This window comes from Scomber scombrus, chromosome 13, assembly GCF_963691925.1.
Source record: "Scomber scombrus chromosome 13, fScoSco1.1, whole genome shotgun sequence".
Classification (NCBI taxonomy): Eukaryota; Metazoa; Chordata; class Actinopteri; order Scombriformes; family Scombridae; genus Scomber; species Scomber scombrus.
The window spans coordinates 22,416,669-22,444,122 of record NC_084982.1 but is presented as its reverse complement, the minus strand read 5'-3'; the positions used below and the strand labels follow the sequence as shown (position 1 = coordinate 22,444,122).

Below are 27,454 nucleotides of genomic sequence, written 5' to 3'. Positions count from 1 at the left end.
AGGGACGACACAGCCAGGCGAGCAAATGAGTCAAATCAGGGACTAAATACATGACTCACATTCTGGTGGTAAATTAGGTGAAAATGTTAAAAATTTTAAGAAGACGGGAAATGTCTTTACCTCATTTCAGAACCCCCCTCCTTTGGGGAAAAAAAAAATCTGCACCTGTTTGTCTTCATTTGGATGCGTCCACTCGCTCCGATGAGACCTCGAGAACTCATCGTGATGAGAGAGCCTGAGCGAGTGACCTTTTGATGAGGTTCGGTGCAGCGTCGATAATATGAAGACATTTTAGTAAAAAACTCCCATCAGCCGCAGGCGGGACAATGACTGTTGTATTGCCTCTGAGGATTATGGCTGATGATAAAAGCCTTTTTCCTGGTATTCTCCACTCAACTACCTGCTTCCTATCTCTCATTTTAAATGTCTTTGCTCGGCTGTAATTCTGTTTCTCGGTAAAGAGCAAAAGACTAGAAAATCTAAGACTTCTCAGAAAAAAGGGCTTGATTAGTGCTCAGATGTGGCTCGAGAGTAACGGCATCCCGTCCTCCAGGGGAACAATAGCAAGAAGATAGATGAACAGAGATCTTCAGGATTAAAGGGATTAAATATATATATATAATTCATTAATTATTTATTTTATTTCTAACTGTCACTTTTTAAATGACAATATAATGATAATATAGTTTTTTCACTTTTATTTTTTTATTGTGCAGAAGAGTAAGTGAAGAAAAAGTGCAAACCAGTAAAAGCTATTACTAAGTAACACAAATACAAAGTTTAGTTAAGTTTGATGTGGAGACAGTCGGCAAAACCGAGTGCCTGAAAAATTTGGACAAGACAATAAAAACAATAAATAAATACATTAAAAAAATGTAATAAAAGATAGATAAATACATACATAAACAATAAATTAAAAAATACACAAATACAATAAATTAAATAAAAGATAAATAAATACACAAATAAATAAATGATTAATTGAATAAAATCAAACCAAAGCCAAAAAACTTGTATTACCATCATCATCGCCATAGTAAATTACATACTTCTATGCAGCTACAGTCTCTGTGTGTGTGTGTGTGTGTGTGTGTGTGTGTGTGTGTGTGTGTGTGTGTGTGTGTGTGTGTGTGTGTGTGTGTGTGTGTGTGTGTGTGTGTGTGTGTGTGTGTGTGTGTGTGTGTGTGTGTGTGTGTGTGTGTGTGGGATGTGGGGGTGGGAGCACAAGGGGAGAACGCTGTTACTATAGTTGCTGTCACTGACTGGGGACTCGGCTTGAGACCTGAAAAGTTCCTGCGCTACCTGACCATCTAGGTCCAATATGACTCAGTGAAAGCACTTTACAGTTTAGAGATAACGTTTCAGTTTAGTTTTAACCCTGCTTCTTTGAATGGAGCAAAATGCATTTTAATGGTGCTTTTTTACCATGCCTCTTATAATGAACAACTACAGATGATAATGACAAAGTAAAAAAAAAACAATATTTTAATATTTGGGACGGTTTACAGCACAGATAATGTTTCAGTGTTGTTTTAACCCTGTTTCTTTGATTGGAGCAAAATACATATAATGATATTTAATTATAAAATAATATCATGTATTTTCTCAACATTTTAATGTTTTTTTTTTACTATACTACTAACAACTATATATGTTTCTTTACTTTGTTATTGTCAACATTTTGATTTTGGGATGGATTTCATTGTTTTTTCAGGGCGGTGGTGACCCTGGTGTGAGGAAAGATGGGTAATGAATGAGACAGATAGAAATGTGATGAGATGAACTTGGGTTGAGTATCATGGCCCGGACAGATTCAGTTTCTAGGAATACAGGATCATCCTGAGAATACAGGGATTAGGGAGCAAATGTAGTCATCATGATTTTTTTGTCACATGTTGCTTCAGGGCTGCACAATTCTGCTCAAAATGAACCACTTCCTTTGTGCTTTTGGTGCTTTTTGACAGTTATCTTTGAATTTAAATGTTCACTTTATTTAAATGCAAAGCTTTACGGTATGACCACAGTGTTTCTTGTCTAAACAATAGGCAGATAAACTTTTTTGTTTTTACACACCGTCACTGTGACTCCATGACACGTTTTTATTTCTACTGTTTAAAAACTTAAATAGGGCTGCATCTACCAATCATTTTCTATTATTGACTAATTTGTATAATACTTTCTTGATTAATCAATTAGTTGTTTGGTCTGTAAAATGTCAGAAAATGTTTTGAAATGTTGATCACTGTTTCCCAAAGCCCAGCCAATAAATCACAATTCATTTTAATATTAAAGAGGACTAATTAAACTAGTGAATATTAATATTTAAGAAGCTGAAACCAGACAATTTGTATACTTTTTGTTAAAAAATTAATTGATCTATTGTGATCCAATTAATTTTCTGTCTATCAACTAATCCTTTTTAATTTTTTTTTAAAATTTTTCCAAATTGTTGTAGCTTTTTTCCACTTCATTTTTACTACATTACATCAAAGTTCCCTTCTTTCTGTGCACAGTTTGTCATGTGCAGAGTAAAGCGTACCCGTCATCTGTAGATGAAGCTTAGGGGTGAAATTAAAGAGCGCTTGTTGTGGTGCAACCAATCTTCCCACCGATGCAAACTAGACAGAACCAGTATAAACCAAAGCTTCACCACAAACATGCTGCAAAACATGACATTAAAGAGTAATTTAACCCCTTTCCCCCCTTTTTTGCATTGATAAATTACTTTATCTTTATTAGGCAGCATAATGTGCTCAAGTAGCTTCATACTTCAGAGCAAATTGGATCTTTTCACTGTAAAACCTGAAAGAGCTTCTTTGGTGCTTTCAGGCAAAGCTAAAGCTGTATTCACATGATCGGCATCAAAGTTCTTAACGCTGTTTAATTCCATTCAGTTTTTAATGTTTTTGGAGTGTCGACACTTTACACAAGCAAACATTCAAGAAAACAGTGTCCTGATGTTCAGACTTTAAACAAGTTTTATTTTTCCTCGTCTTCATTTTTGGGAGGTGTTTTAAAGTCTTCACGACATAAATTGAAGAGACATGACAGGAAATGGGCGAGATAGAGAGAGAGAGAGATGCAGCAGCCTGAAGTTAACCAATGATGTTGCGGTTTACGGTCAGCTTCTTCTTCACCTCCTTAAAGATCTTTACTGGTTGTAAAAAAAAAAAGAAAAAACGGGGGGGGGGGGGGGATTTGAGAACATTTCTTAATCCTAAAAACAAGATACAGTTGATTTTAAATTAGATTAAAATTTAACTTGTGCAACTACAAAGGCGAACTATTGCATTTCAAAAGATGCAGTTATATACATTACTGATACTATCATATTCAGTTCATGGCACCAAAACACAACACAAGTTATCTCAAGGCACTTCTAACAGGTCTAGACTGTGCTCTTTAATTTTATTTAAAGGGACCCAACATTGCCTGGATCAAGAGTAAGCTTTAAAAAGAAGTGGATTAATTAAAGCTACTTTAAAGGACTGTGAGAGATTGATCATATCTTGTAAAGAAGAAGTGCTAATTGCGGGAAAGACTTCCTTAAGCAGCCTAGTTGGGATCAGGTCTAAGAGACAGGTGGATGGTTTAGATCAGGCCAAACTCTTCCTTAAAGGGCCGCGTGCCTGCAGGTTTTTGATCCAGCTAATCGACGGCACGCGATTTTGATTCGATACTGAGATCAGCTGATCAAATGAGTCAAATGAGTTTAACCTGCATCCACATTATGGCCCTTTATTGAATAGTTTGGTCATTCCTGGTTTAGATGAAGAAGTCATTGAGTGTAGTTCAGTAAGGTGGATTTGGCTTTTAGTCCTCAGCATGAAAGGCGGCCGCCCACCAGTCAGCTCGACTGATCTATTCCGGTCCCGGAGGCACCGGTCAGAAAACACACCTGGCAGCGGCTGCCCTTTTATCACCTGCTGTGAAGTGATCGACGCCCCGCTGTGTGGCTGCACAGCGTAGCTCCACAAATCTAAAATGTTTGACGTTTGCACGGGTACTGAGACTATGGACAGTTTCTCCTCTTTATCCTTTTTTATTTGAACAGATTAAACAAACAATCAGTCATTCCAGTTCATCAAATAAAACATGTAGATATAAAGAAAGGGGACTCAAAATAATTAATAATTAATATTGATCATGAATAATTTAGATTATGGGGTTGACTTAAGTGTTTTGGCTTTGTGAGTGTGAAATTTAACTAACAAAATAAACAGGTCTACAATGTTACATATATTATTATTATTATCTTTATAATGAAAACAGGAGACATTTCAACACAGCATGAAATCTGCTGTGTGCCCACTTACTGATTTTAGCTTACATAAACATATAAATATATATTACCTTCTCTATTTTCAAGGGTTTGAGTTTTACATGTATATCTTTTTTTTATTCAGTAAGAAGCTGCAAATCATTGTTTTTCCTACGTTATTTTTTCTTACCTGTCAGGTGTGTCATGGATTTTGAGGAGTGACCCCCAAATAGGAGTCTGGCCTCCCTGACTCCTATGTTATTGGGAATGTTTCGGGGCTGTTGAGGTGATGCGGGTGGAAATTTGCAGCGTGCTCAGAACTCGACCTCGGTAACATTTAAAAGTGCCGACGTCAGCAGGAATGGGAAAGAAGAAAAAAAAAAAAAAGAGGGGAATGTGCTGCTTTAATCAAACCTGCATCTCTGTTGCTCTGCTTTGTTTTTTCTGTGCGTACATCGGACTGTGTGTGTGTTTCCACTGTGTATATTTGTGTGTGTGTGTTGGCACACTACTGTAGAATAGAAGGCCTCTTGTTTTATAAATGATTTAACACCGTTCCACTCCCACCCCGCTCACATTTCCAATCTGTATGTTCAAGTTTAGCCTTTTCATTTGAAATCCTTTTTTTTTTTTTTGTGCCAGCGGAGGTAGATAACAGTAACCCTCATGTCCGAGCCCATATGGTCGACAAATTGATAACATTTAATTGGTTAATTTGTTTAATGACTTAGTCGAGGAGAAGGATGTTCACCAGCATCTCTGCTGGAGGACTTAATTCTTTAACATACTGTTCATATTACACCGTCGCATTAAGAGTTCCCTCATAAAAAGTGTCTATACCAAATTTTGAGCCACAGATCTGTTCAGAAAGCTTCAATAACCGATCTGAATGATCAATAAATGGGTGATTAAACTTTGATTAATGTTTCAGAGAGCAGAGAGAGTGTATTTTTTAGGTTTTACACCACTCGTTTTTGGGAGAAAAACACCTACAACAACAACAGTATCATGTCCTAGACATGAAAATATATATATTTAAATGTATTTTATTGAAACTGAAAATTACAAGAACTTTATGGAGCTGTGGGGTTTATTGTATAACCATCAGAGCCATCAGTCTTCACCGCTACATCATAAAAAGAAATCCTCATAACTACTATCTTATTAAAACTATTAACTATTCATTTAACAAAAGTACATGTCAATAGATACGGGTCAAATTTTACCCGGAACAGCCTCAATTGTGCATTTTGGGCCACTTTAGGTAAAGTCATCAAATCTCAGAGTAAACGACATTTGGGGTGTTTTTTTTTTTTTTTTTACAGGTGTAAAATGTCAAAACGGGTCAGTATGGAAGAGTTAAATGAATTAAACTAGTAGTTTAACATTCATAATAGTGCTCTCAAGAGTCCAGCAGCCAGATTTCTTACCTTTTTGGATGTTGCAGTCTGGATCAGAGCTGTGAATTGAATCAATTATTGAACAAGCTGTTTTGTTTTTACAGTGTTTGTTTGAATAGTTCGATCATTTCCAGGGATTGTTGTCACACAGCGAGCGCCACCGTTTTACGTACTGTGAATGAATAATCTTCTGATGTCATGTGAGGTGAAACTACAGCTGAGGATTTGTGATTATTTTGTTGTAAGCTTGATTTATTTAGCACCTATTCTCACACTGTTTTTTAAAAATGAATTTAGATTTATTTATTATGATTTCGTTTAGCTCCACTGGACTGTTCCTGCAAGAGTGCTCAAACATAGATTATAACAATTGGTGCTCTTTACAGAATGGAAACTATCTTATATACAACAAATTATATCATCATCAACTACATATTTCTACTGTCTCGCATACATTAACTTTACGATATTTTTAAAACTATTCATAGCCGTTACCTTTAGTGGTGTCATGTAGTTTATTTCACCTTTGACGAGCCTGATAAGATACTTCTCTTTTAACAAGCTCTAATTTTGGCTTTGGAAAGACATAATTTGTGCCTTTTTAGATGTTCTCATATTGAGCGAATGTCTGCCTAAAGGGAGTCAGTCATAAATAGCTCTTTTTTCTTCCTATGCTGTGTGCTGTAACATAAACTCAAAGGGCTTTTGCCAATGATGTCATTCACAGTCAACCGCCCTAAAGTACTATGTGATTCAGTCACTGGGGTGTCATATGCACGCCTCAAGACTATTCCAGCTGCCTTACTCAGTGCATTTTTGGGACCTCCCTATTTCACCGATAACTGCATTGACCCAAATGGATGAGCAATGTGTGACCTGACTGCCAATTGACTGCTTCAGTACTTCCACAGGCAAATAACCAGCTATCTGTTGAATCAGACATGCTGTACTAGTGACTGATACGGGACTACATGATAAACGGTTATCTAAATGAATACCTAAAAGATAAGTGACTGATATTAGGTGGGGGGGGGGGGGGGCGGGGGGGATTCAAGCACCATCATTTTGGTCTTCTTGGCATTCAGGACAAGACTTTTTTGCTACAGACCCAGTGATTAATTTCAAGTAGGTCCTCCTCTCTTTGTGCTGCTAAATGTCGAGCTGTATAGTGTATCTGGGTGCAAAAAGGATCGACTGGAGGTATCGTTTGACGAGATATGTTTCGATACTACTTGGTATCGATTTATTTCGGTTGATACCTTAAAAGGTACCGATACCCTACTGTATTCTAACTTTTTAGTTAAGATTTCATCAGATTTAGTTCAGTTTCTTAGAAGCCATCATGCAAATGTTTCTCTACAAACATGTTATGATCAACCAGATCAATGAATAAAGCCCCAGCTATATTACCATCGTCCATCTGTCTCTAGTCAAGTCAACGTTTATTTATATAGCACATTTAAAACAACCTCAGTTGACCAAAGTGTTGTACAAGTTCAAGACAAAAGATCAAATAAAAGAACAATTATGAGTACAGGGTCTGAGCAGTTTGGATATTGTGATATTGGGACTGTTCCAGTTTGGAGTAGCCACCGCAAAGGCTCTGTCACCTCTGGTTTTTTGCCACTGGTCAGTTATATCCACAAGAGCCGTAACAGCAGAATGTCGACTAATGATAGTGTGTAAATCAATATTCTTCATGTAATGCCAGATTTATTTACCCACTATTGTTTCTGATAGTTTACTGTAGGGAGAATACTTAAAAGGCTGCTGTCTGCTGTCAAAGGTTTCTCATTTTCTTCAGGAACGGGACAAAGTCTGGCATGTTTCCATCTCTTTGGGACATGTCTGTGTTCAAGCGACCAATTAAACAGGAAAGTTAATGGAGCGGCAATTTGCCGAGCAGCCAATCGAAGTAGTTTGATGTTTCAGTGGTGACAAAGTGCTTCACTTAAAACTGACAATATGAACTAATTACGATCACACACAATAGTGACGTGATCAATTTCTGTAGCGCCACAACACAAAATAAACAGTAAAATTGATATTTTGTTCTATCTGTTTTGTGTGTTTTTGTATGAATGGATTCACACAGCACAGAGATAAAAACAAGAAACGTAAATATGTGTTACGTTCTCTGCACTACTGCACTCCAGCCGCCTCTGTGACCTGTGTGCTATATGTAAATTGAGCACACAGTGATAGCAGCCTCAGGTTTACATGCCCTGAGGAAAAATCTAGGCGTGTGTGTGTTTTTGTTTCAGCAGTTATGATCTCTCTGGAAACTTCTGAAAGTATGTAAACACATCGTTCTGGTTGCGTCAACAGAGTTGTTTTAGCTGTTTTTTTTCTTTATCAGATTATATGTCAGAATTCAGATTGATGCGAGAGACAGTCGAGGAGTCTATCAGTGGAAATATATTTCATTATCTTTGTTTTGTCCTGCATGTTTTTTTAAAAGCACAGCTGTGTGTTTGTTTATGTGTGCGTATCAGAGTGTATTGTGTCTCTTGGAAGGTTTCTCTCTCTGTTTTTGACAGTTTTAAATACTTATTAGGAAACCTTTTTAACAGATATTTTTGCATTAACATCATTTAGCTTATGGTCGGTGGTCCATCTTTCTGTTTGAAGTCAGGAGTTTCTCAATCAGGAGTGTAGGCTGGATCTACCATAGCATACCCTTGAGCAAAAAGGGGCCCTCAATGATGGGGGGGGGGGGGGGGGGGGAATTAGGGTGCTTTTTTTTAAACACATGGCTTGACCCCATTCTCATGATGTTTATAAGTATGGTCACTGTCAGAAACTTAGTATGTCCAAAGTAGAGCCCGACCAATATCTCAGATATATAGGTGTTTATGCCATCTGATATGTGCCAGTAGTTTTTTAAAGATATAAAGGCTGCATTTTATATGTATTTAATCCTTTTTTGTAATTCATGTTTAGGTTTTAGCCACATGCCTCAAAGTGCTTGGCGGGGCTCCTTAATACCATCAGCCATCAGACTGTACAACATCACAGCTCCCAGTACCTCCCAGTACCTCCCACTCCCACTAATAAGACTGATGCTGCCCTTACTGTGTAAATCTCAGGAACATTGCACACTTGTATATCGTATAAGGAATTTATGTATATTGTAGATTTATATAATTACATATTATTTTAGAGATTGTTTATTGTATGTTTATTGTAGTATTTTTTATTTTTTATCTATTTTTTATCACTTCACCATTAAAAGGCTACTGTTGTGTCAATTTTGAATTTCCCCCTGGGGGGATCAATAAAGTTTACCTTACTTTACCTTACCTTATATACTTATTAAATTCCCAGTGAGGTTTATTGTTTCAGTGCACTAGTTTTATAAAAATTAAGTTTATTCTTTAACTGGTAAATATCATAGCCTCCACTACATATCTTTCTTATTCTAACTATCTCATTTCCTAAATGACTTCTAGCACGCTTATTAGAGGGCCTGAATTAAATGATGTCTTCATATTTCTAGAGAACAGTTGCAGCTTCTTTTTAAATTGTGGGTCAGTTGGACCATGTAGCAGCCATTTTTGCACTTTAAGGTACTTAAGCATTTTCTTCAACTCGAACCGTGTTATCTGCTGTTTGATTGAGAGGCGCAAAAAGCCAAATTTCTGTCAGAAAAATATGAAAATGGGATAAATTATAAAATGACACTGGGGCGTTCGGTAGGCATGTCTGTGGAGGTCTGACTGGTAGGAGTTATGTGCTTTTAGCCAGAAGGTAGAAGAAACATTTATAAAGAAGGGAGGGGGAGGAGTGAATTCATCTCTCATGTCCACCTGTTACCACTTTCTGCACAGGAGTAAATCACGTAAATAGTTGGAAAAGCCCTGATATAACCGTTCTCCTGCCACGTGTCTTCTTTCTGCTCCCCGGCTTACAGGAAGTACATGTTAGTGAGGTCAAGAGGGACAGAGAAGGGTGAGGTGGAACATCTCTGGGAAAATGGAGGAGAAGAAGAGACTCTTCGAGGGGTGAAGGATGAGAAAGGGTTGCAAGAGCAGTGCAGATAATAAGCAGGTGTAGGCTTGTAAAAAAGTGTGCGGCGAGGACGTTAAAATAAAGATCAGGTGAGAAATGCATCTAGAGAAAAATTTGTGCAATTTTGGCATTATCCAGAATGAGCTGAAAATAGCTGCTCTGTCTTTGTGTGTCTTTGATTCAGTAAAATCTCAGTGGCAGGTGTTAAGTTTTCTTAATGGCTCTGCGTGTGTGTGTGTGTGCGTCTGCTCCCTGGCACTGATGACTGTAATTTGCATAATGGACTCACAGGCCATACTGACAGTTAAAGACAGGAGGAGAAGGAGGAAGGCAGGAGAGGGAGAGAGAGAGAAAAAAAGTGTGTTTCAAGGAAAGCTGTAATAAAGTGAAGTCTAGCGGTGCCTCTTTCAATCTGCTGTTTGTCCATTTTCACAGCAGAGCTGCTTCTTCTTGTAATTAACTATATTACTATCTGGACCAGAGCCTGACTTAAGTGTGCTATAAAGAATGAAAAAAAAGTGCTCTGAAGCTTTCAAATACATCAACATGTGTGAAAAGTGCATACAAGTTGAGTAAAATTAGCCTTTTCTACCACTATAGTTTGTCTAATGTATAAATGCAGGTGTTTTCATATGTAAAATAATAAGTGTTTACATTTTTAGTACTGTATACTTTACTTATGGAGATGTTGATCAATGCTAATAGTTTACTAAACAGCTTTATATATCTGATAATGGCAATCTGCTTTTCAGTTTTTATTAAGAAGTGATATAGAAGGACATCCGTTTGAACATTTGTGCTACATCTAAACATGAACATGGCAATAAATCAGCCCATATTAGCTCATTTCAGATATATTATTATCAGTGAACGCATCGGCTGATAAATAGCAATAAATTGATATACAGGAAAGAATAGACGTGTTTTGAAAAAATGTGTCTCCGTTCTGTAGTTTTCTACCAGAGAGTAGTGACACATTTCTGTGGAAACAGCAGCATTGTGATGAGAAGAACAGGGAGCACAATCATGAAACTAGAAATATCTCATTTACATTTCTTTTAAGTATAACATTTCTTTCCTAAGGGAGAGCACAGCACGTTTAATTTACAAAGCAAATCTGTGAGCTGTAGCAGAATAAACAGTACAATTTAATTTCATTTGGACTAAATCTGCTTTCAGAAAAACTCAACTTATTAAGAGCATCAAACGTCAAGAACGCCAAACTGATGACTGAATAAATATAGAATTTTAAAAAAGTGATCAAAGTGACAAATAGTCCATTACTCCAAGTGTAGTTTATGAGTCATATTAAACTAAAAAATCAAATGGCTGAGAAACTGGGTTGGACTGTCTAGTTTTTCTAATCAGTTCAGTCAGGCGGGCTGACTCAGGCTTTTCATTCATGCACTTGGAGAGGCTTATTCCACGAGGGTTCAGAGAAGTTCAAGCTGAGGGCTGCAAATGTTTGCAAATCTCTGTAACTGAACTGTGATGAATTTGAGAGCTGACGGCAGCTTTTGCCTCTCAATTATCAGCTGACGTTTTTTTTTTTTTTTTTTTTTTACACTAGCACTTCTCCAAATGTAACCATATTTTTTTATAAGTAGCTTAATTGAAAGTTTACAGCGTCTGTGTTGAACTTCAAAGTAGAAAATCTTTATTTATTTTTCTCTTCTCTTCTCTTCTCTTCTCTTCTCTTCTCTTCTCTTCTCTTCTCTTCTCTTCTCTTCTCTTCTCTTCTCTTCTCTTCTCTTCTCTTCTTACGAGCAGCACTGTATGATTTTACCATCAGCCAGGGCCACATATGGCTGTCGCTAAATGTTAAAGGTCAATTGCTGCCCACATTCCTAAAGCTGCAACTTCCCTAGCACCCCCCCCCCCCCCCCCCCAACACACACCCATACACGTACACACATACTCTGCTGCTGTTGTTGTTGCCCTACATAAAATAAGTCGAATTAAAGGGATCATGGGGGGAATTAAAGGGATGTAGGCAGGGGAGGGTGGGTGGTAGTCGGAAGAGGGGGGAGGGGGAGTAGTGACACCGCAGGGATGGTGTAACATGGGAGAAGGTGAATGATGGAGGGAGGGTATTAAAAAAGACAGACATACAAAAGAAGACAGATAGGATGAGGATGGGTAACTGAATTCTACATCTAACACACTTTGTCATCACTGCAACAAGCCGGTCGCACTGCATAAAGAAGAAGTTAATTAGCAGTATGTTAGACCACTATGATGAATGAAATCACTGCATAATAAGCTATAAATAATAAATATATTACAACTGTGCGATAATAAACCATCTATTTACAAGACATATGAACAGCCTGAGATGGCCTGAGAGTCTCGTTCAGATTATTTTGCACAGAAGTTGCAGATCGAGTAATTTTTTGGCACAATGTTCAATATATGCATTCATTGTTTTTTCACATTGTATTCTGGTCAGGGTGGAAAACTTCTAAAGCAGCTTTTTACATGAAATAGGCTCCTCTCAATTTAATTTGCTCCTGAAACCTGGAATCAAGTTATCCATCGGGCCGGATTGGACCTCATGGACCATGGGGCCGTATGTTTGAAACCCCCCGTGGTTTAAAGCCTCTTTCACATCGTGGAGCCGAGTAGAAATCAACTTTGCATCTGTTTCCTGTGGAAATCAAAACAAGTGGTGTAGTTGCTCCCATGCGTCAGAGGACATTACAGTAGTAGCTGAAACTCTCTCAGTTCCCCCCGTTTGACTCTTTGAGTCTTAAAGCTTCAGTGAGTGGCAGCGCTTCTCCATTCTGAGTCCACACATGTGAATGTAGGTTTAGAGCTTCCAGGTACCAATATAAAGTAGCTTCTCAGCTGATTTTAAGGCTGTAAGTGGGACGCTGAGCATTATTTAATATTGGCGAAATATACAGTATTACGTCTGGTTCCAGATGTGTCATGTTCAAGCTTATTTTCTTTTATCTTGAAAGACTGAAGGACTTAAATAAAGCACTGGGTCAGGTCAGGTTTGAGTCAGACGTTTCCAAATACGTTTGTTCTTATTTTAATGTCATAAAGAGGCTATGAAGGCTTTATAGTTGTTGTTTTTCTTTTACAATCATTAATTATGAAAACTCAGAGCAATCACAGGCTGTCTGAAAACACACACTCACACTCACACTCACACACACACACACACACACACACACACACACACACACACACACACACACACACACACACACACACACACACACACACAAACGTCACAGACACACATCTGTAATTGACCACCTGTTTTTCCTGTGGCCTAGTTTTTAAAGCTTTATGAAACACTGTGGAGCGCTGATGTGATAATTCCTTCGGGATTTCCTAACTGCTATCCTCTTATTTCAGTTGTTCCAAAAGCACCACAAAGGGACAGACACGCACACACACACACACAAAAAAAGCCTGCGTAGCATATCTTTTGAAGAAATTGGGGGTATAAATAGAAATGTGTTTTGGGGGGCAAATGAAGTTCAGTGTTTGTCCCGTAGTCGAACCGGGGGAAGCAGCTTGTTGTGTACATTTTTCCCTTTGAAGAGTTTTAGTATAAATAAGAAGTACGGGGATAATCATAGTTTAGTAGGTGATGTGTAGATACGTGTGTGTGTGTGTGTGTGTGTGTGCTAATACAGTGGGACTACACACTAGACAACAGCAGTTTTAATGTGTTGGAGTGGGTGTGTTTATATGAGGGGCGTGTGTTCCTGTGTACAGACAGGAAGGTTGTAGGGACCGTCTGTGTTTGCAATAAACCATCAGGAGGAGCCCACCAGTGAGAGAAGCTTTAGGGTCAAGCAACACAAACACACACACACACACAAACACACACTCCTCCTTGCCTGTTTGTAAGCTCTGCCGACTGCAGGAAGTAATAATGGTAGCGTGCTTCCGGACATCCGGAGGCTTCTCTCTCAGGGGAGCGTGGCTGTCCTGTCCAGCTCAGCAGAGCAAAGCTGAAACGACCACGGCGGTGCAGACGATTATAAAACACAGAGTAGAACTGAGTACAATAGGAAGTGGCACAAGTAGAGTAGAGTAAAATAGAGGAGTGATTTAATACAGTGAAGCAGCACAGGAGTGAAAATATTAAAGGCTGATAAATGGCAAAGAATAAATGAGAAAACTGTTCATTTGGGATGTAGAAAAGCAGAGGAATAAGAATAAACATCTAAAATATTGGTGTAAAAATGCGTATTCATGTTATGAGCCAAGATAAAGTAGTAGATGGGAGAAAAAAAGGCCGGATGTAACAAAACTTTAATGAGGAAAAAAACTGTAAATTTGGGATGTAGAGGAGCAGAGGGAAAAAAGCAGAGCTCAACAGAATAAACATCTAAAATAATTGGTATAAAAATGCAGAGTCAAGATAAAGAAGAAGAAAAAAGTTAGTTTTTTTTTTCTTTGCAGGCTTGGTGACAGTCCTGAGCTTTTTTAAACAATTTTTTAAAATATCTTTGTTTAATTTAATTTAGTTTAGTTAAGTTAAAATGTAAACACAAATTGACAAATGATGACAGTGCAGGGAGAGGTAGAAAACCCAAATGGGCTTATTTAATATGCAGGATGTAGAAGATCAGAGTAAACATCTAAAATATTTGGTGTGAAATTCTATTAGAAATATGTTTAAGCCAAGATAAAGTGGAAAAAAGTTAGTTCATCTTTTTTTTGCAGGTTTGGCAGTCCTGAGCTACTTTTTTTTTTTAAAAGAAGGGAAAAAAAGAAATATCTCAGCATGTTTTTGTTTAAAACATTCACCAATTCGACCGGAAACCTTGATAACAATATTGTGACTACATTTCAGAGCTTTCATAAGATGCTTATACCCAAGATTTTTAAAAAAAAATTCAGATAATTACAAGTCACGGAGGCACAGAGGTGTTACTGGAATCTAAAATATGATTTAAGGCGTACACACGTCACTGCTGTGGTCTTTTTAAAATTGTCTTGAGCAGGATGGCAGAAACATGTTAGGACAGGAAGAGAGGAGGGAGAAAAGCGAGTGGAGCGGAGCCAGCGTGTGGAGAGAGAGAGAGGGAGAAAGAGAGAGAGAGAGAGAGAGAGAGAGAGAGAGAGAGTCTGCGTGTCAGACTTCATCATCTATGTATCCCACAGCTCATCCTCAGTGTGAGCCGGCGATAAGGGAGCGTTCCTCCCCTTCGCCTCCTTCTGCGTGGCTTCATCTGTGTTCCTCTCCATACGCTCTGTTTCCCAAACTGACAGTCCTGTGGCTGGCATCCTCGTGTGTGTCTGTGTGTGTGTGAGCGGTTGTTCTTTTGGCAGTCGGGCTACATTGATCCTTGCAGGACGACCTACAGTATGACAAACTTCATGCCTGGTTGGATATTACCTGCCAGATGTCAACCACTGGACCCACCACTGTAGCTTTACTTTATTAGACCACCCTCCCCTCCTTCTCCTCCTCCTCTCCTCCTCCTCCTCCTCCTGCTCCTCCCTTCTTTTCTGGCTGGTACAAGTCCACGTCACAGACCAGGGTTTCCCCTCTAAATACTTAGCGGAGGTGTTGAGCTCCTCCTGAGCAGAATCAGACAAACACTGATTCATTTTTTGATTAGTTTAAGTGTAAGATGACAGCAGGAACAGTTGCCTAACTCATTAAATATTCTTTCTTTTCGCTCTTCTTTTTCTTTTCTTTTTTCTTTTGCTTTCTCCCCTGTAGGTTAATGCCATATTTCATAACAATGTGAAATCTCTTCTGATGTTTGTGGGCGCAGGCTTTAATTTCAGGCGTGAGGTGTCCAGAGATGATTCAGGAGATGGCTCCTCCGCTAAAAGACACTGCAGGAAGCACTGTAGGGTTTCCGTTAGACAAAAAAGGAAAAAAAAAGTGTTATCTCCAAGCCCCTATGACATCATTGGGATTATTATCTCAGGTTTTTGTAGAGCTTCCTCCAAAGCAGAAAAGTCATTAAAAGATTGTTTTACTGCCCCAGACTTTGATGCGTAAAAAAACAAGCGGACTCCCTCTTTAAAGATGTGTGTTTAATAACGGGGGCTGATGTTGCGCTCAGTGTGTCCCACCAATACGATGTATGAAGAAGAACTCATACGGTGTCGGAGGCGGGACCCCGTTCATTCCTATGAAAGCTGCTCAGTGGTGCATGCAATTATCTTTTGGGTTCTTCCTCTTCCGCTTTGCTTCCACATCACTGGGCCCACAGAGCTAGCTCACTAGTGACTTCAGCTGGCTGAGCCGGCTGCTTCCTCTTTAGCCCTCTTCTAGACTTTCAAAGTGCGATCGGACAGAGCAGATTAAAACGAGTCATTTTGTGGGTTTGTGACGCTCAAAAACAAATTAGCCGTCTCTTTCAGAATGTAAGTCTATAGGAAAAAGTCATTTTGGGCCCAATAGCATCATGCTGTAATAATTCAGCCACTATGTCAGATTGGCTTAACTCTTACATACTGTTCATATTATGACTCATAATTAGTCTCTACACCAATTCACATTTATAAATTTCCCGGTTAGTTCCCCAGTTATCATACACTAACAAATGGTTGATTAATCTTATGGAAAAAAAGATGTTTAAATGCTGATTTAAATGCTGATTTATGCTTTTTTTAAGTCAACTCAGGTCAAATGAGTACAATTGCACATATAATAATGTGTACCAGCTGCTGAAGTCAAAAACTGCTGCACTTTATTTTCCATTTTTGTATCCTTTGAGTCACATTAGGAAAAGTCTGGCTAAAATAAATGTGTATATGGTGTTTTTACAGCCTGCAAATATAAAAAAATGGGTCAGATTTGACCCTGAACAGTATGTAATGTTTAAAAGCATGGCGCTCTTCCTTGGGGGGCTTGGTCCCACCAATATGATGATTCATCAGTTAGTTATAGCAGTGTGAGTGTCCATATAGTTTCTGAGAGTGTTAGGCTGTGCACATTTAATATGTAGTCAAATTCAGTCATCAATTAGTTTGTTTATGGAAATAGTTTTAAGAAGCTGCTTAAATGCCTTTTTCTGGACTAAAAAAAAAAGCAAAAAGCAACAAAAAGTAGAACAAACTCAGAAATGCCTGCGGTTCTTTTCCTCCAAACTGTTTTCCTTTGCAATAGTTTAACACTCTGAATATTTTAGCACTTAAGCTTCTCTTTATACACATTTTCATGCACCTCTTCACTGCTACTTGGTCCTACGGTAAACTGATAATCAGTCAGGCTTATCAGGATGTTATATAAATAAAACATAGTACAGGTGTGACCGCTGAGTCTGTGGAGTCTGTGGAGTCTGTGGAGCGTTTCACAGACTTGTGCTGTGAGATCTGACATGTTATTTCCTGTATGATCTGAAATGGTCTGAAATGAACTTTTTCTTTTTTAACTCACCTTCTGAGAATGAGTCAAAAACCTTAAGATTTACAACAGCGTTTAGACGATGCTCCGTGCCTACGCTGCATAGGGGCAAACATGAGTAATTTCCTCTTCAGTCACCATGCGAGATGCTTTATGACCCGACTATTTTTGGTAGAAACATTTCACCCGCCAGTGTGTCAAGATTAAACTGCGACAAGTTATCACGATGAGACATCAGCAAACATGTCACGCAGCCAAACATCGAAGATTTAAAAAAATAAGCGTGTCAGAGATATTTACAAAATGTACCCACCCTACATATTTTAAGTGTTTTTAAGATGTGTACAATGGCGTGACACTAACAGGACTTATATACACATTGAAAACCACCTGTTAAAGATAAATGAAAATGTGCGTGTGAAGCTTGAATGTGTGGAGGTGATGGGGCAAGCTGTTGCCACTGTTCTCACGTATAGATCTGTGTGTGTGTGTGTGTGTGTGTGTGTGTGTGTGTGTGTGTGTGTGTGTGTGTGTGTGTGTGTGTGTGTGTGTGTGTGTGTGTGTGTGTGTGTGTGTGTGTGTGTGTGTGTGTGTGTGTGTGTGTGTGTGTGTGTGTGTGTGTGTGTGTGCAAACCATCTGCCAGTGGTCATGAAGGGTGTGGGGTGGAGGGGGTTTGTGCTGATGTGTAGTGACAAGCAACTCAGACATGCAGAGAGCCTTCCATATATACTATATACACACACAAATACACTCACACAGAGCCATCGCTACAGATACAGCAGCTCCTGATGACGGGCCATGACCCATGCAGGGTTATTATGTCTCCTGTCATGATGGATCACCTAAGAATAAAACAAGGAGGGAGGCACACAGGAAAGGCACCAAAAACAAAAAACCCCAATGCACATGTTAACCCAACAAAAAAACGACACAACTTTGAAATTCTCAATGCAGTTTTATTAAATTAGAATTACTATAATCTAATATACGCTTGACAATAGTGTTCTGCTTATAAAACTGTTAGTCTCAGTTAAAATGAATGCATTTCTTCATTATAAAGGATTCATTTTTTCATTCCTCAGTGTAAATTTGGGGTCAAGCCCCTTATTGGAGCAGTTCACAATCACAAGGGAAGCAGTCAGACGTGGCCTCAGTAGTAACAAGCAGCCTCAGATTGGATTATTGTTACTTATCGGCAGTGATGAGCAGCCTCAGCCTCAACTGTTTGAGTAGTTTGTCCAGCCTGGCATGAGTATGGTGACGTGATCAAATGAAAGTATAGATCATATTCCTTCTTAAAAAAGGACAAAAAGTAACATTTCTTATAATTAGAAGGGGACTGGCTTTTACTTACATCATATTTAAAATCATATTTTGAGACAATTTAACATGTTGAACATCTTCTGTGTATTTTCCACGTACCCCTGCTCAGGGAATCCACTGCTTGCCTACTCATTGACATTCTTTTCTCATGAAGCAGTCGGTCGTCGTTGCTTGCACAGGCTTGCCTTGTTGTGGTGCAGCAGGGGGGAAAAAGTACATCATATCAAACTGTATGTTGGCATATTGTGCTCTTTTGTAGCATGGATTGAGCCTTATTTTACATGTTAATGTGAGTTTTTGCCACCTAAAGCACACTTAAAGTGCTATATAGTATGTATACACTACAGGGAATTACACAGATCAGCTCACGTTTCAAAGAAACTCCACTTCTTTTGGTCTGTTCTGCTCCTCTTTTGCCGTTTCTGTCACTCATTGTACTTTTTTCTCTTCTCTACTGTTTCTTTCTTTGTATGCAGACCCTGGCAGGAGCGTGATGAGCGCGCGCTTCCGCTTGCCTGCTGGCAGATCCTACAATGTCCGGGCGACGGAGCTGGAGCGAGACAGGCAGCACACACAGGTTGTGTGCAACGTACTGCTGCTGGACAACACCGTCCAGGCGTTCAAAGTCAGCGTAAGTACCGCTCACTGTATCTTACTGTATATGAAATCTTATAGAAAAAGACAAAGGCAGTTGCTTCTCGGTGCCTGTCGGGACTTGAACTTGATTGAAACAGATGAAAAAAGTGCAATAGCATTAAATTAAAAGCATTTTTTGAAAAGTTAAATCAAAAGTCAAGCCAAAGTTTAGTTTAGTTTATTTATTCGAACATATTAGAATAACAAAATAAAATATATAGGCAGCGAAATGACAGCAGCGTTTTTTAAATAAACAACAAAATAACTACCATTCAATGTTTGAAAGGGTGTAGGATGAAGTAAGGAACTTTTCTAGTCCTACTCTTCTCTCTCCTCTTTCTTTTTTTTATAAAGCTCATTTAAAAACTGCAATTGACCAAAGTGCTGAACAATCAAAAAAAAAACAACAACCCAAAAAACTAAAATATGACACTAGTATAGCAGACAAAAGACAAAGACAACGACAACTCTCATACAGAGTTAAAAGCCAAAGAATAAAAATGTGTTTAAATTCATATATAAGTAATGACTTTACTGTTGGGTTTGGTATGATTAATCTAATAAATACCGAGCTGCCTGTAAAAGGTTACCTGTATTTTATAGTTGTGAGATTACACAGAATATTTTTCTTTATTCTACTTTAACACACCAGCTTATCCAGTAATTTACTATCATGTATTAATCAACTGTATTGTTAGGTAACCCATTGATTTACCTAAACCCATCAAATGACAGTGCATCAAAATCACAAGAATTCACTGCCTCTACATAAAGCCATAAAGCACACGTTACTTCACATAAACTACACACACACACACACACACACACACACACACACACACACACACACACACACACACACACACACACACACACACAAACACTAGAACGGAGAAGACTGATACTGCAAATCTTCCTCCCACTCATCACCCTCCCTCCTCTTCTTCTTCCATAACTATGAATTTCCCCTCAAGCCCACCTCAAATTAAGGTGAGAGTCAGTGGGGAGGAAAATGCCTCTGTGTGTCTGTACATGCATGCAGATGTTTTTAAGAAGCAGCCCACTCTGAATTTTTCCTGTCATGTCGTCACTATCCTTAAAAGTTCAATCTTCTCTCCTGACACAGTTGGAGAGTAAAGCTCAAGAGCACTTCAGTAGAATTCAATGCCAGCTAACACAGAGCCCATATTTAAACCCATAGTGTGTCTTGCTGCTTGGTCTCCTGACTGAATATGCTCTCATACGAGCTCCAGAGCCTTGATTTCTGTGGTTGATCAGACTCAGTCAGTCTTTATCTGGTTTTACAAGCTTTCAGTCACACCTTAAGGGGATAGACAGACCGTGTGTGTGTCTGTGTGTCTGCGTGTGTCTGGTTCATGTAAAGTGTGTGTACGACATGCTGTGCACAAAAACCAGACATCAGGCTGGCTGGTGACTGATGTTACAGCTGTCTGTCACTTTATGTGATACCACATTTCCTTTTTATTATTTTTTTCCTCTCACTCTCTCTCTCTTTCTCTCTCTCTCTCTGTCTGTCTGTCTTTGTGTCTTTCTGTCACCATGTGTTTGACAGCATATTACTGTCAGCATCAGGAGGGAATTTCCCTTTAGTGACTCACAAAGTACAATTCCTCTAATAACATCCCTTCTGACAGATCACATCCTGTCGGCGCTGAAGTGTGTGTGTGAATGCAGGGGGTGCATGCATGTGAGCGTGTGCGTGCATGTGTGTGTGCAGGGGTGCATGTCTGTTATGCACATTGTGACAGTCACATTGAGGGCTGACATGATTTAAAAGCAAGAAGATAAAGAGAAAGAAAAAATATATGATTTTTTGTCACAAGCTAGTTTGTATTAGGTGATTTTTGGGGGTAGAGAGCACTTTAAAAAAAAAAAGATATTTAATTAGTGTCCATCACATGTGCACTACTTTATTTTAACTATCCCACAGTGCAATATGCTACATTTTTCGATGTAAAAATCACTGTTGTGTGATTCTGCAGCTGTCAGTGATGACACAAAATGATGATGAGTGTCCAAAAATCTCTATTATGCAGCTTTTTATTGAGTAATCTTGCGCGTCTATTAAATAGGGAGTGGTGAATATGTGAATCAGATGATGTTTATGTAAAGCAGAAACCACATGAATCTTTTTTTTTTCCTACTTCCTGTTGCTCCCCCACAAATATTTTAGATACATATTTCTTCTTTTATAGTACATTAATGTGAAGCCTTTCTTCATATTGTCATGCAGTAATGAGGGAAGACGATTATTAGAGTATTAAAGTTTATTTGTTTATAAATCCTGAATACAATAAAAGATAAGTGAAACCTAATACAGCACAGTGGGAGGAGATTTAGGGCACCCTTGTTACTGGTAGTAATAATGAATTTTTCCCATAGATGGCATTACATGAGTCACAGTTTAAGTACTTATGCTTGGCATGAAACTGATGGTTAAATCATCAGGACGAATGACGAACAACTTCATGAGAAAACATCTGGTTCTTTGGTAAAAAGTCAAAAGTAGAAGACTGTTTACATAAAAACTAAAGAGCAGAGATTAAGTACTACAGGTACTGAGCTTAAATCTCATTCATGTGTGCCGCTAAAGATTACGATATTGAAAAACCTGAAGTGTGAATCAGTTCAGTTTCAATTTCTGGGTCAATTTTGGGTGAAATCAGTGATATTTCATAGAGATCATCTTCGGTTTTGAATCTCGGGATATGTGATAAGAGTTGTTCTTTTCCTGCTTTTAAAGGCTTCATAACAGTAAAAATGTAATTTTCTGAGCTTAACAAACAATTGTTTGATCTGCCTTTATCCACTTAAGTCATTATATCCACAGTACTGATGATTATTTATCAAAAATCTCATTGCGTAATTATTTTGTGAAAGCACTGATAGTCATCCCTACAATATTGTCGCAATATAAATATCAAGGTATTTGGTCAAAAATATTGTGATATTTGATTCTTCCCATATTGCCCAGCCATACTTCTACGGCGCCGCTTTTTGTTCACAATTCAAGATCGAAGCTTTTGGAATTAGTTGTAGCTCTGAGTCTGGCTTCTTCTGCATAAAGCAGCTGAGGCTCATGGGTATTGTAGTAGTGTTAGCCGTCCAACATGCCAAAATTGAAATGTGACTTCTCAGAAATGAAGTTAAAATAATTGAAACTGATAATCATAATATTGTCTAGGAGAGAGCGTTGTGTTTCTGTGTCAATCATGGTAATACTGAGGATATTAAAATACAGAATGGAGAAAAACACATCACAACACATTAAGTTGTCTAACACCATTTAGCTTTACTGTTCTCTTAATCATTTAAATGTCATTATTTTTACATCAGTGAGCACAGTCACAAAATAATAAGTGTCACTGTGGATCTCTATCAATACAAACTCTGCTATAAAATCTCATCTACCAACTTTTCTTCTTTTTATATTTCTCCCCACACATTTCTCTCCCTCTCTCAAACCTCCCTGCTTCCTGCTGCACCCATTCCCACCCCCCTACACCCCCCCCACCCCTCGACTTACTGAATGAATGACTCGGTCTCTGTCAGTGTCATTGATCAGACCCCTGCAGCAGCAACTTCCTGGAAAGACAAGCCATCCTGAGAGCAACAATACTTCTATTGATCCTCTCGCTGGCCGACTGGCCTTCACTCTAGCGGAGAGCGAAAATCCACAAGCACTCGCTTATTGTCATGGGAACCAGAGTGCCAGTGGTGAAGGGGGGTGGAGGGGGTGGGGTGGGAGGGTGCACACGAGGGCTTGTTTTGATGATTTTGTAGATAGGATTTGCAAGAGGAATCAGTTGTAGCTTGAAATTGCAAAATAAACGTGTTCATCTCTTCATCAATACAAAAGTAGGAGCAGAAACAAGATGCTTTCAGAGTAAAGTGACAAATGCAGCACAAAGTCTCACATACATACGCTTTATTTTGACGGGTTGCTCAGGTAGATACAATCCAAACTAACTTATTTTTGTGTTTGAGTTGCACTTGTTGCAGTAACCAAGGCTTAGCTAGCATCTACTGATATCCTGCATGTGAGGCGTTTAAGAACATCAGTAAATTGTAGCTCACAGAAATCAACCCCCACCCCCCCACTATCACCACCACCTCTAAACTGCATGAGTCCCTGCATGCACATCGGTCACACGCTGTGCCACCCACCACCACGAGTAAATGCTCGACCTGTGGGAAACACTGCAGCTAGTAACCGTAGTAACCGGCACACACCGCATAAACATTCAGCTGTCTGCGAGACAAGAGCTATTTTGCAATCAAGTAGCTGTTAATAATGAGCAAGTTTTAAAAGCAGCGTGAGGCAAAGAATAAATAATGCTGCAAAAAACAGCTGTAGTTTAAATGTAAGTAACTTTATAAAATGATAGGAGTATTATATTTTTTCAAAGCAGTACATTTATTGATTTTTTTAAAGAAAATTGCACGAATCTCATCAGGTATTTGGAGCTTTCATTTGTTGATACTCAGGGCCACAGACACATGATGTCAAGTCAGTTTATTTGTATTTATTTGTAGAGCTCAATATCACAAATTCACATATTGGTTGGTACACACAGTGTTGAGGTTTGAAACTCTGCCTTAATGATGGCAAAATACAGAGAAAAACAGTTCAACCATTTCCTTTTATCCCATCTTAAATCTACCATTATTTACCTCTATAAGCAGCTTTAATTAGCGATAGAGAGGAGCAGAGGAATGTAGGCGTTGGCCTTTAAATTGACACGAGACACTGATGGGAAGTGATGACTATTATCTCCAAAAGTGAGAGTATGACACCCTGCAAAATGGTTAGTATTCTACTGAATATAACACTGAATAAAACACAGTAGCAATTATATCTACTCCATACATTATATTCCCTTTTTGTTGACCCACTAACCCAGACACTTATTCATTTTCGTGCAGTAAGAAAAATGCTCCAACACTTAACGAGCCATCTCTGTGACTGGAACACCCAAAAATACAGACTGCAGACTTCTACATCTGCTGTGTTTTTGTTAAATTGTTTCATTTTAAGTACGTGTTAGAGTGAAAACATTGGAGAGAATACTTCAGCATATTTCGCGTTTGCGTTGTGGGATGGGTGCGGCTGCTCAGGTGCTTCTCTGTGCAGAAACATGGAGGCGTGATGTATCATTGTGCATGGAAAGGAAAAAAACCTGTTGGTGTATGTTTATGTTATTTAGCTGATGTTGTAGATAAAGGCCAAAGAGATTATTTAATCGTAAATAGAAAGGCTTTTGAGTAAACAGTCTCACCTCAGGGTCTATTTAATAGCTGCTCTGAGGCTTTCAATCATGCAGATGGATTTATTTGGCTCAGTTGTAGATGTGATAATTGGTGAAATCGCAATTTATCAATCAGCTGATCATCTGATATGATAGAAAACTACATCACAGCTGCTAAACAGACATGTGAGCATGGACGTAGATTTGGTTTTAAATAAATGTATATAACGCTGTAGGTAATATGCTGCTCTGTAACTCGTCTCTGTGAAGTTTTCAAACCTCACCTGAGATTGTGTGTCCTTCTATCAGTTTCTCAATAGTTTCATGACAGATATACCACAGTGACACGCAAACCTGCTTTTAAATCACCTAAAAAACTTCTATCTATATAATTTTGTATTCATCTCCTGATGTCAGAGCTCACCTGAGAGGCTGCAGCTCACCTGTCTGAGCGTCTCTGTGCTGCTCAGGCTGCTGCTGACAGGATTTTCACAATTAAATGACGCCTGACTGTCATAAACAAGTGAATTAAACAAGTTATGGCTGATTTAGTTTATAAATAATATTGATATCTTGATGATGACACATATGCAATAATGCAGAGATTATGTGGGGTTAAAGCGGTTAGATTGGTTGTGATTGGTAAAACATATTGAGCGGGAAAATCGATCAACAGCTTGATATTAGCACTGACATGTTTCTACTGTTCGTACACAAATCAACGCCCATGCCTGTGAGCATCAATATTTAGACTCTAGTGAGTCACATTCCTGTTTCAAGTCTCTGTTTCTGGTTGGTTGTTCTGGAGTTTTTGTTGCAGGAATTGTTTGTGTGTGTGTGTGTGTGTGTGTGTGTGTGTGTGTGTGTGTGTGTGTGTGTGTGTGTGTGTGTGTGTGTGTGTGTGTGTGTGTGTGTGTGTGTGTGTGTGTGTGTGTGTGTGTGTGTGTGTGTGTGTGTGTGTGTGTGTGTGTGTGTGTGTGTGTGTGTGTGTTTAGAGAGGAAGACAGAGGTAAAGAAAAATCCTCCTTCGTGTATTTCTCTTCCTGCCTGGACAAGCTGCCTCACACATTCCTGAACTTCCATCATTCCTTAACACAAACATGAACACCCACCGCACTTACGTTGTGTTTCCTGTGATCGGGAACAAAACATAAACGTCACATGTTGTGTGTCATTTCTTGACCTGCTTGTAAAAATCAATGGATTTCCCCTTCAGTGCAACTTCGGATTATCAGGTCTTCTTCAGTGTTATTGATATTTTTGGAGGAGGGTCTTTCCTCCTCTTAACGCTGAAGATAAACCCACTTATTAGAGCTTCTCTCCTCTCCTCTCCTCTCCTCTCCTCTCTATCTCTTGTGCTCTGATTGCTCTCTATCACCATGTCTCCATCTCCTCTCCTCGCTCTCACGCACACAGACACTATTTCAGTCAGTGTTGCTGGTGGACTGATGAAGATCAACACAAAGAGCGTTTGTCTCTCCCCGAGCCTGAATCGTCAATCACTCCTTTTCTCTTCTTCCACGCTCGCCTTTTTTCTCTCTTTTTCTCTGTGCATCTCTATGACTCTCTGTCTTCCTCTTTCTCTCTCTTGTCTCTTTGTTGGTCTGTTTCTGTCTCTCTGTGTGTGGTTGTGTTTTTCTTTCTGTCTTTGAGAGTCTTTCTCTCACTCAGAATCCAGCCTGTTAAACCATCCACAATATGGAGTTCTGCTGCTGTTGTTTTAATATTTTATTAACCTTTATTTTACCTAGAAAGACCATTAAGGAGGAAGAGTTTCTCTTTTCTCTCTTATTTCACTTATTTATTTAATTATTTCATATTATTTACCTTTTTTATTTACATTTTCTAAAGATTTTTTTAATCATTCTTTTTCTTTCTTGCGTGCTTGGGTCTTAATTTTTGTCTGTTAATTGTTCTTTGTTTTTTTATTCCTTTACTTTATGTTGTCACTTGTGTCTCATTATCAGCTTGTCAATCAACTAATTGCATTAGCCTGTATGAAAGGTCTAAAATAAGACCTTTAACACCTGTAGTCAAGATACAATATTCCTTTAGTAGTCCCACAGTGGGGAAATAAGTAAACACAAGCAATAAAAAACAATAATAGTAAAAAATGTAGTAAAAAAAGTAACATTATGTATAGGAATAAGAGTTTCAGGCAAAGTGTAAGGTGAGTTGTAAGAGTGAGTGAGTACCAATTCAATATCATGTGACTTCAGAGTTAGAAGAGATGAAATATATGGTGGCAGTAACTGTAATAAGGCTTTATATGTGAAAAAACAACCCAACCCAGTCAGGAACAGGCAGCCAACTGTTTTGGTAAAAAGTACAGTGGTGAGTACTGTAGGCATCGTTAGGTATACACCTGAAGCCTGAGTGATGCTTTTCCATAAATACCATCCATATAATTCAACAATAGTGATTCAGTCATTCTTTTTTCTATACAGAATATCAAGTATTGTTCTCAATTTAGCAATAAGTGTTTTTACTGTGATGTTGATATTAGGATTGTTTTCCTCTTCATAATCCACCTTTTTATGTCTTTTTTTTTTTTTTTTTTTACTTCATCACGTTTCCTCTTCTTATCTTTATTTTCATGTGAAAATGTGGACATGCTAGCCTGCTCCCATGTTCCCTGACTCAGTTTTAACAATGTATGGCTGTTTGCTCCTGCTTTTATTATACCAGAGGAGGCTAGCACCGACACACACACACACACGCACGCACACACGCACGCACACACACACACACACACACACACACACACACACACACACACACACACACACACACACACACACACACACACACACACACACAGAGTGCTGATGGTTTTCCTGGGAACACAGTGGTAAAAAGTGCACAGAAGGCTCCCACATCCAAGTTGAAAAGCTGCCTCATACAAAGGGGAAGCAGTGGACACACACAAACACACACACACACACACACACACACACACACACACACACACACACACACACACACACACACACACACACACACACACACATACACACAGTTTCTCAGACGTGTCTATGAATAGTCCTACATGGGGAAACATCGGATTAGCTTGCGTGTTACTTCACTTCCTCATTTTGTTGCTAAAACCCCAGTCTGGTTAAAAATTGTCGACCTTTTTAACTGCATTGCCAGCTTGACTCTGAGCCCAGTTTTATATTTTATTCATCATACACTCAGTCACTCAGCCACTTATAT

At 38.7% G+C, this 27,454-nt stretch overlaps 1 protein-coding gene across 2 annotated transcripts in view; it reads left to right on the top strand.

Moving 5' to 3' along the window:
• The window catches only part of ptpn4a (protein tyrosine phosphatase non-receptor type 4a), a 90,835-nt gene that overhangs the window by 20,098 nt on the left and 43,283 nt on the right, over positions 1-27,454 (top strand). For both annotated transcript variants that reach the window (XM_062431139.1, XM_062431138.1), the window contains exon 2: positions 18,809-18,963. In XM_062431139.1, the coding sequence (XP_062287123.1) occupies positions 18,826-18,963 (138 nt within the window). In that variant the 5' untranslated portion in view covers positions 18,809-18,825. The remainder of the gene's footprint in view (positions 1-18,808; positions 18,964-27,454) is intronic.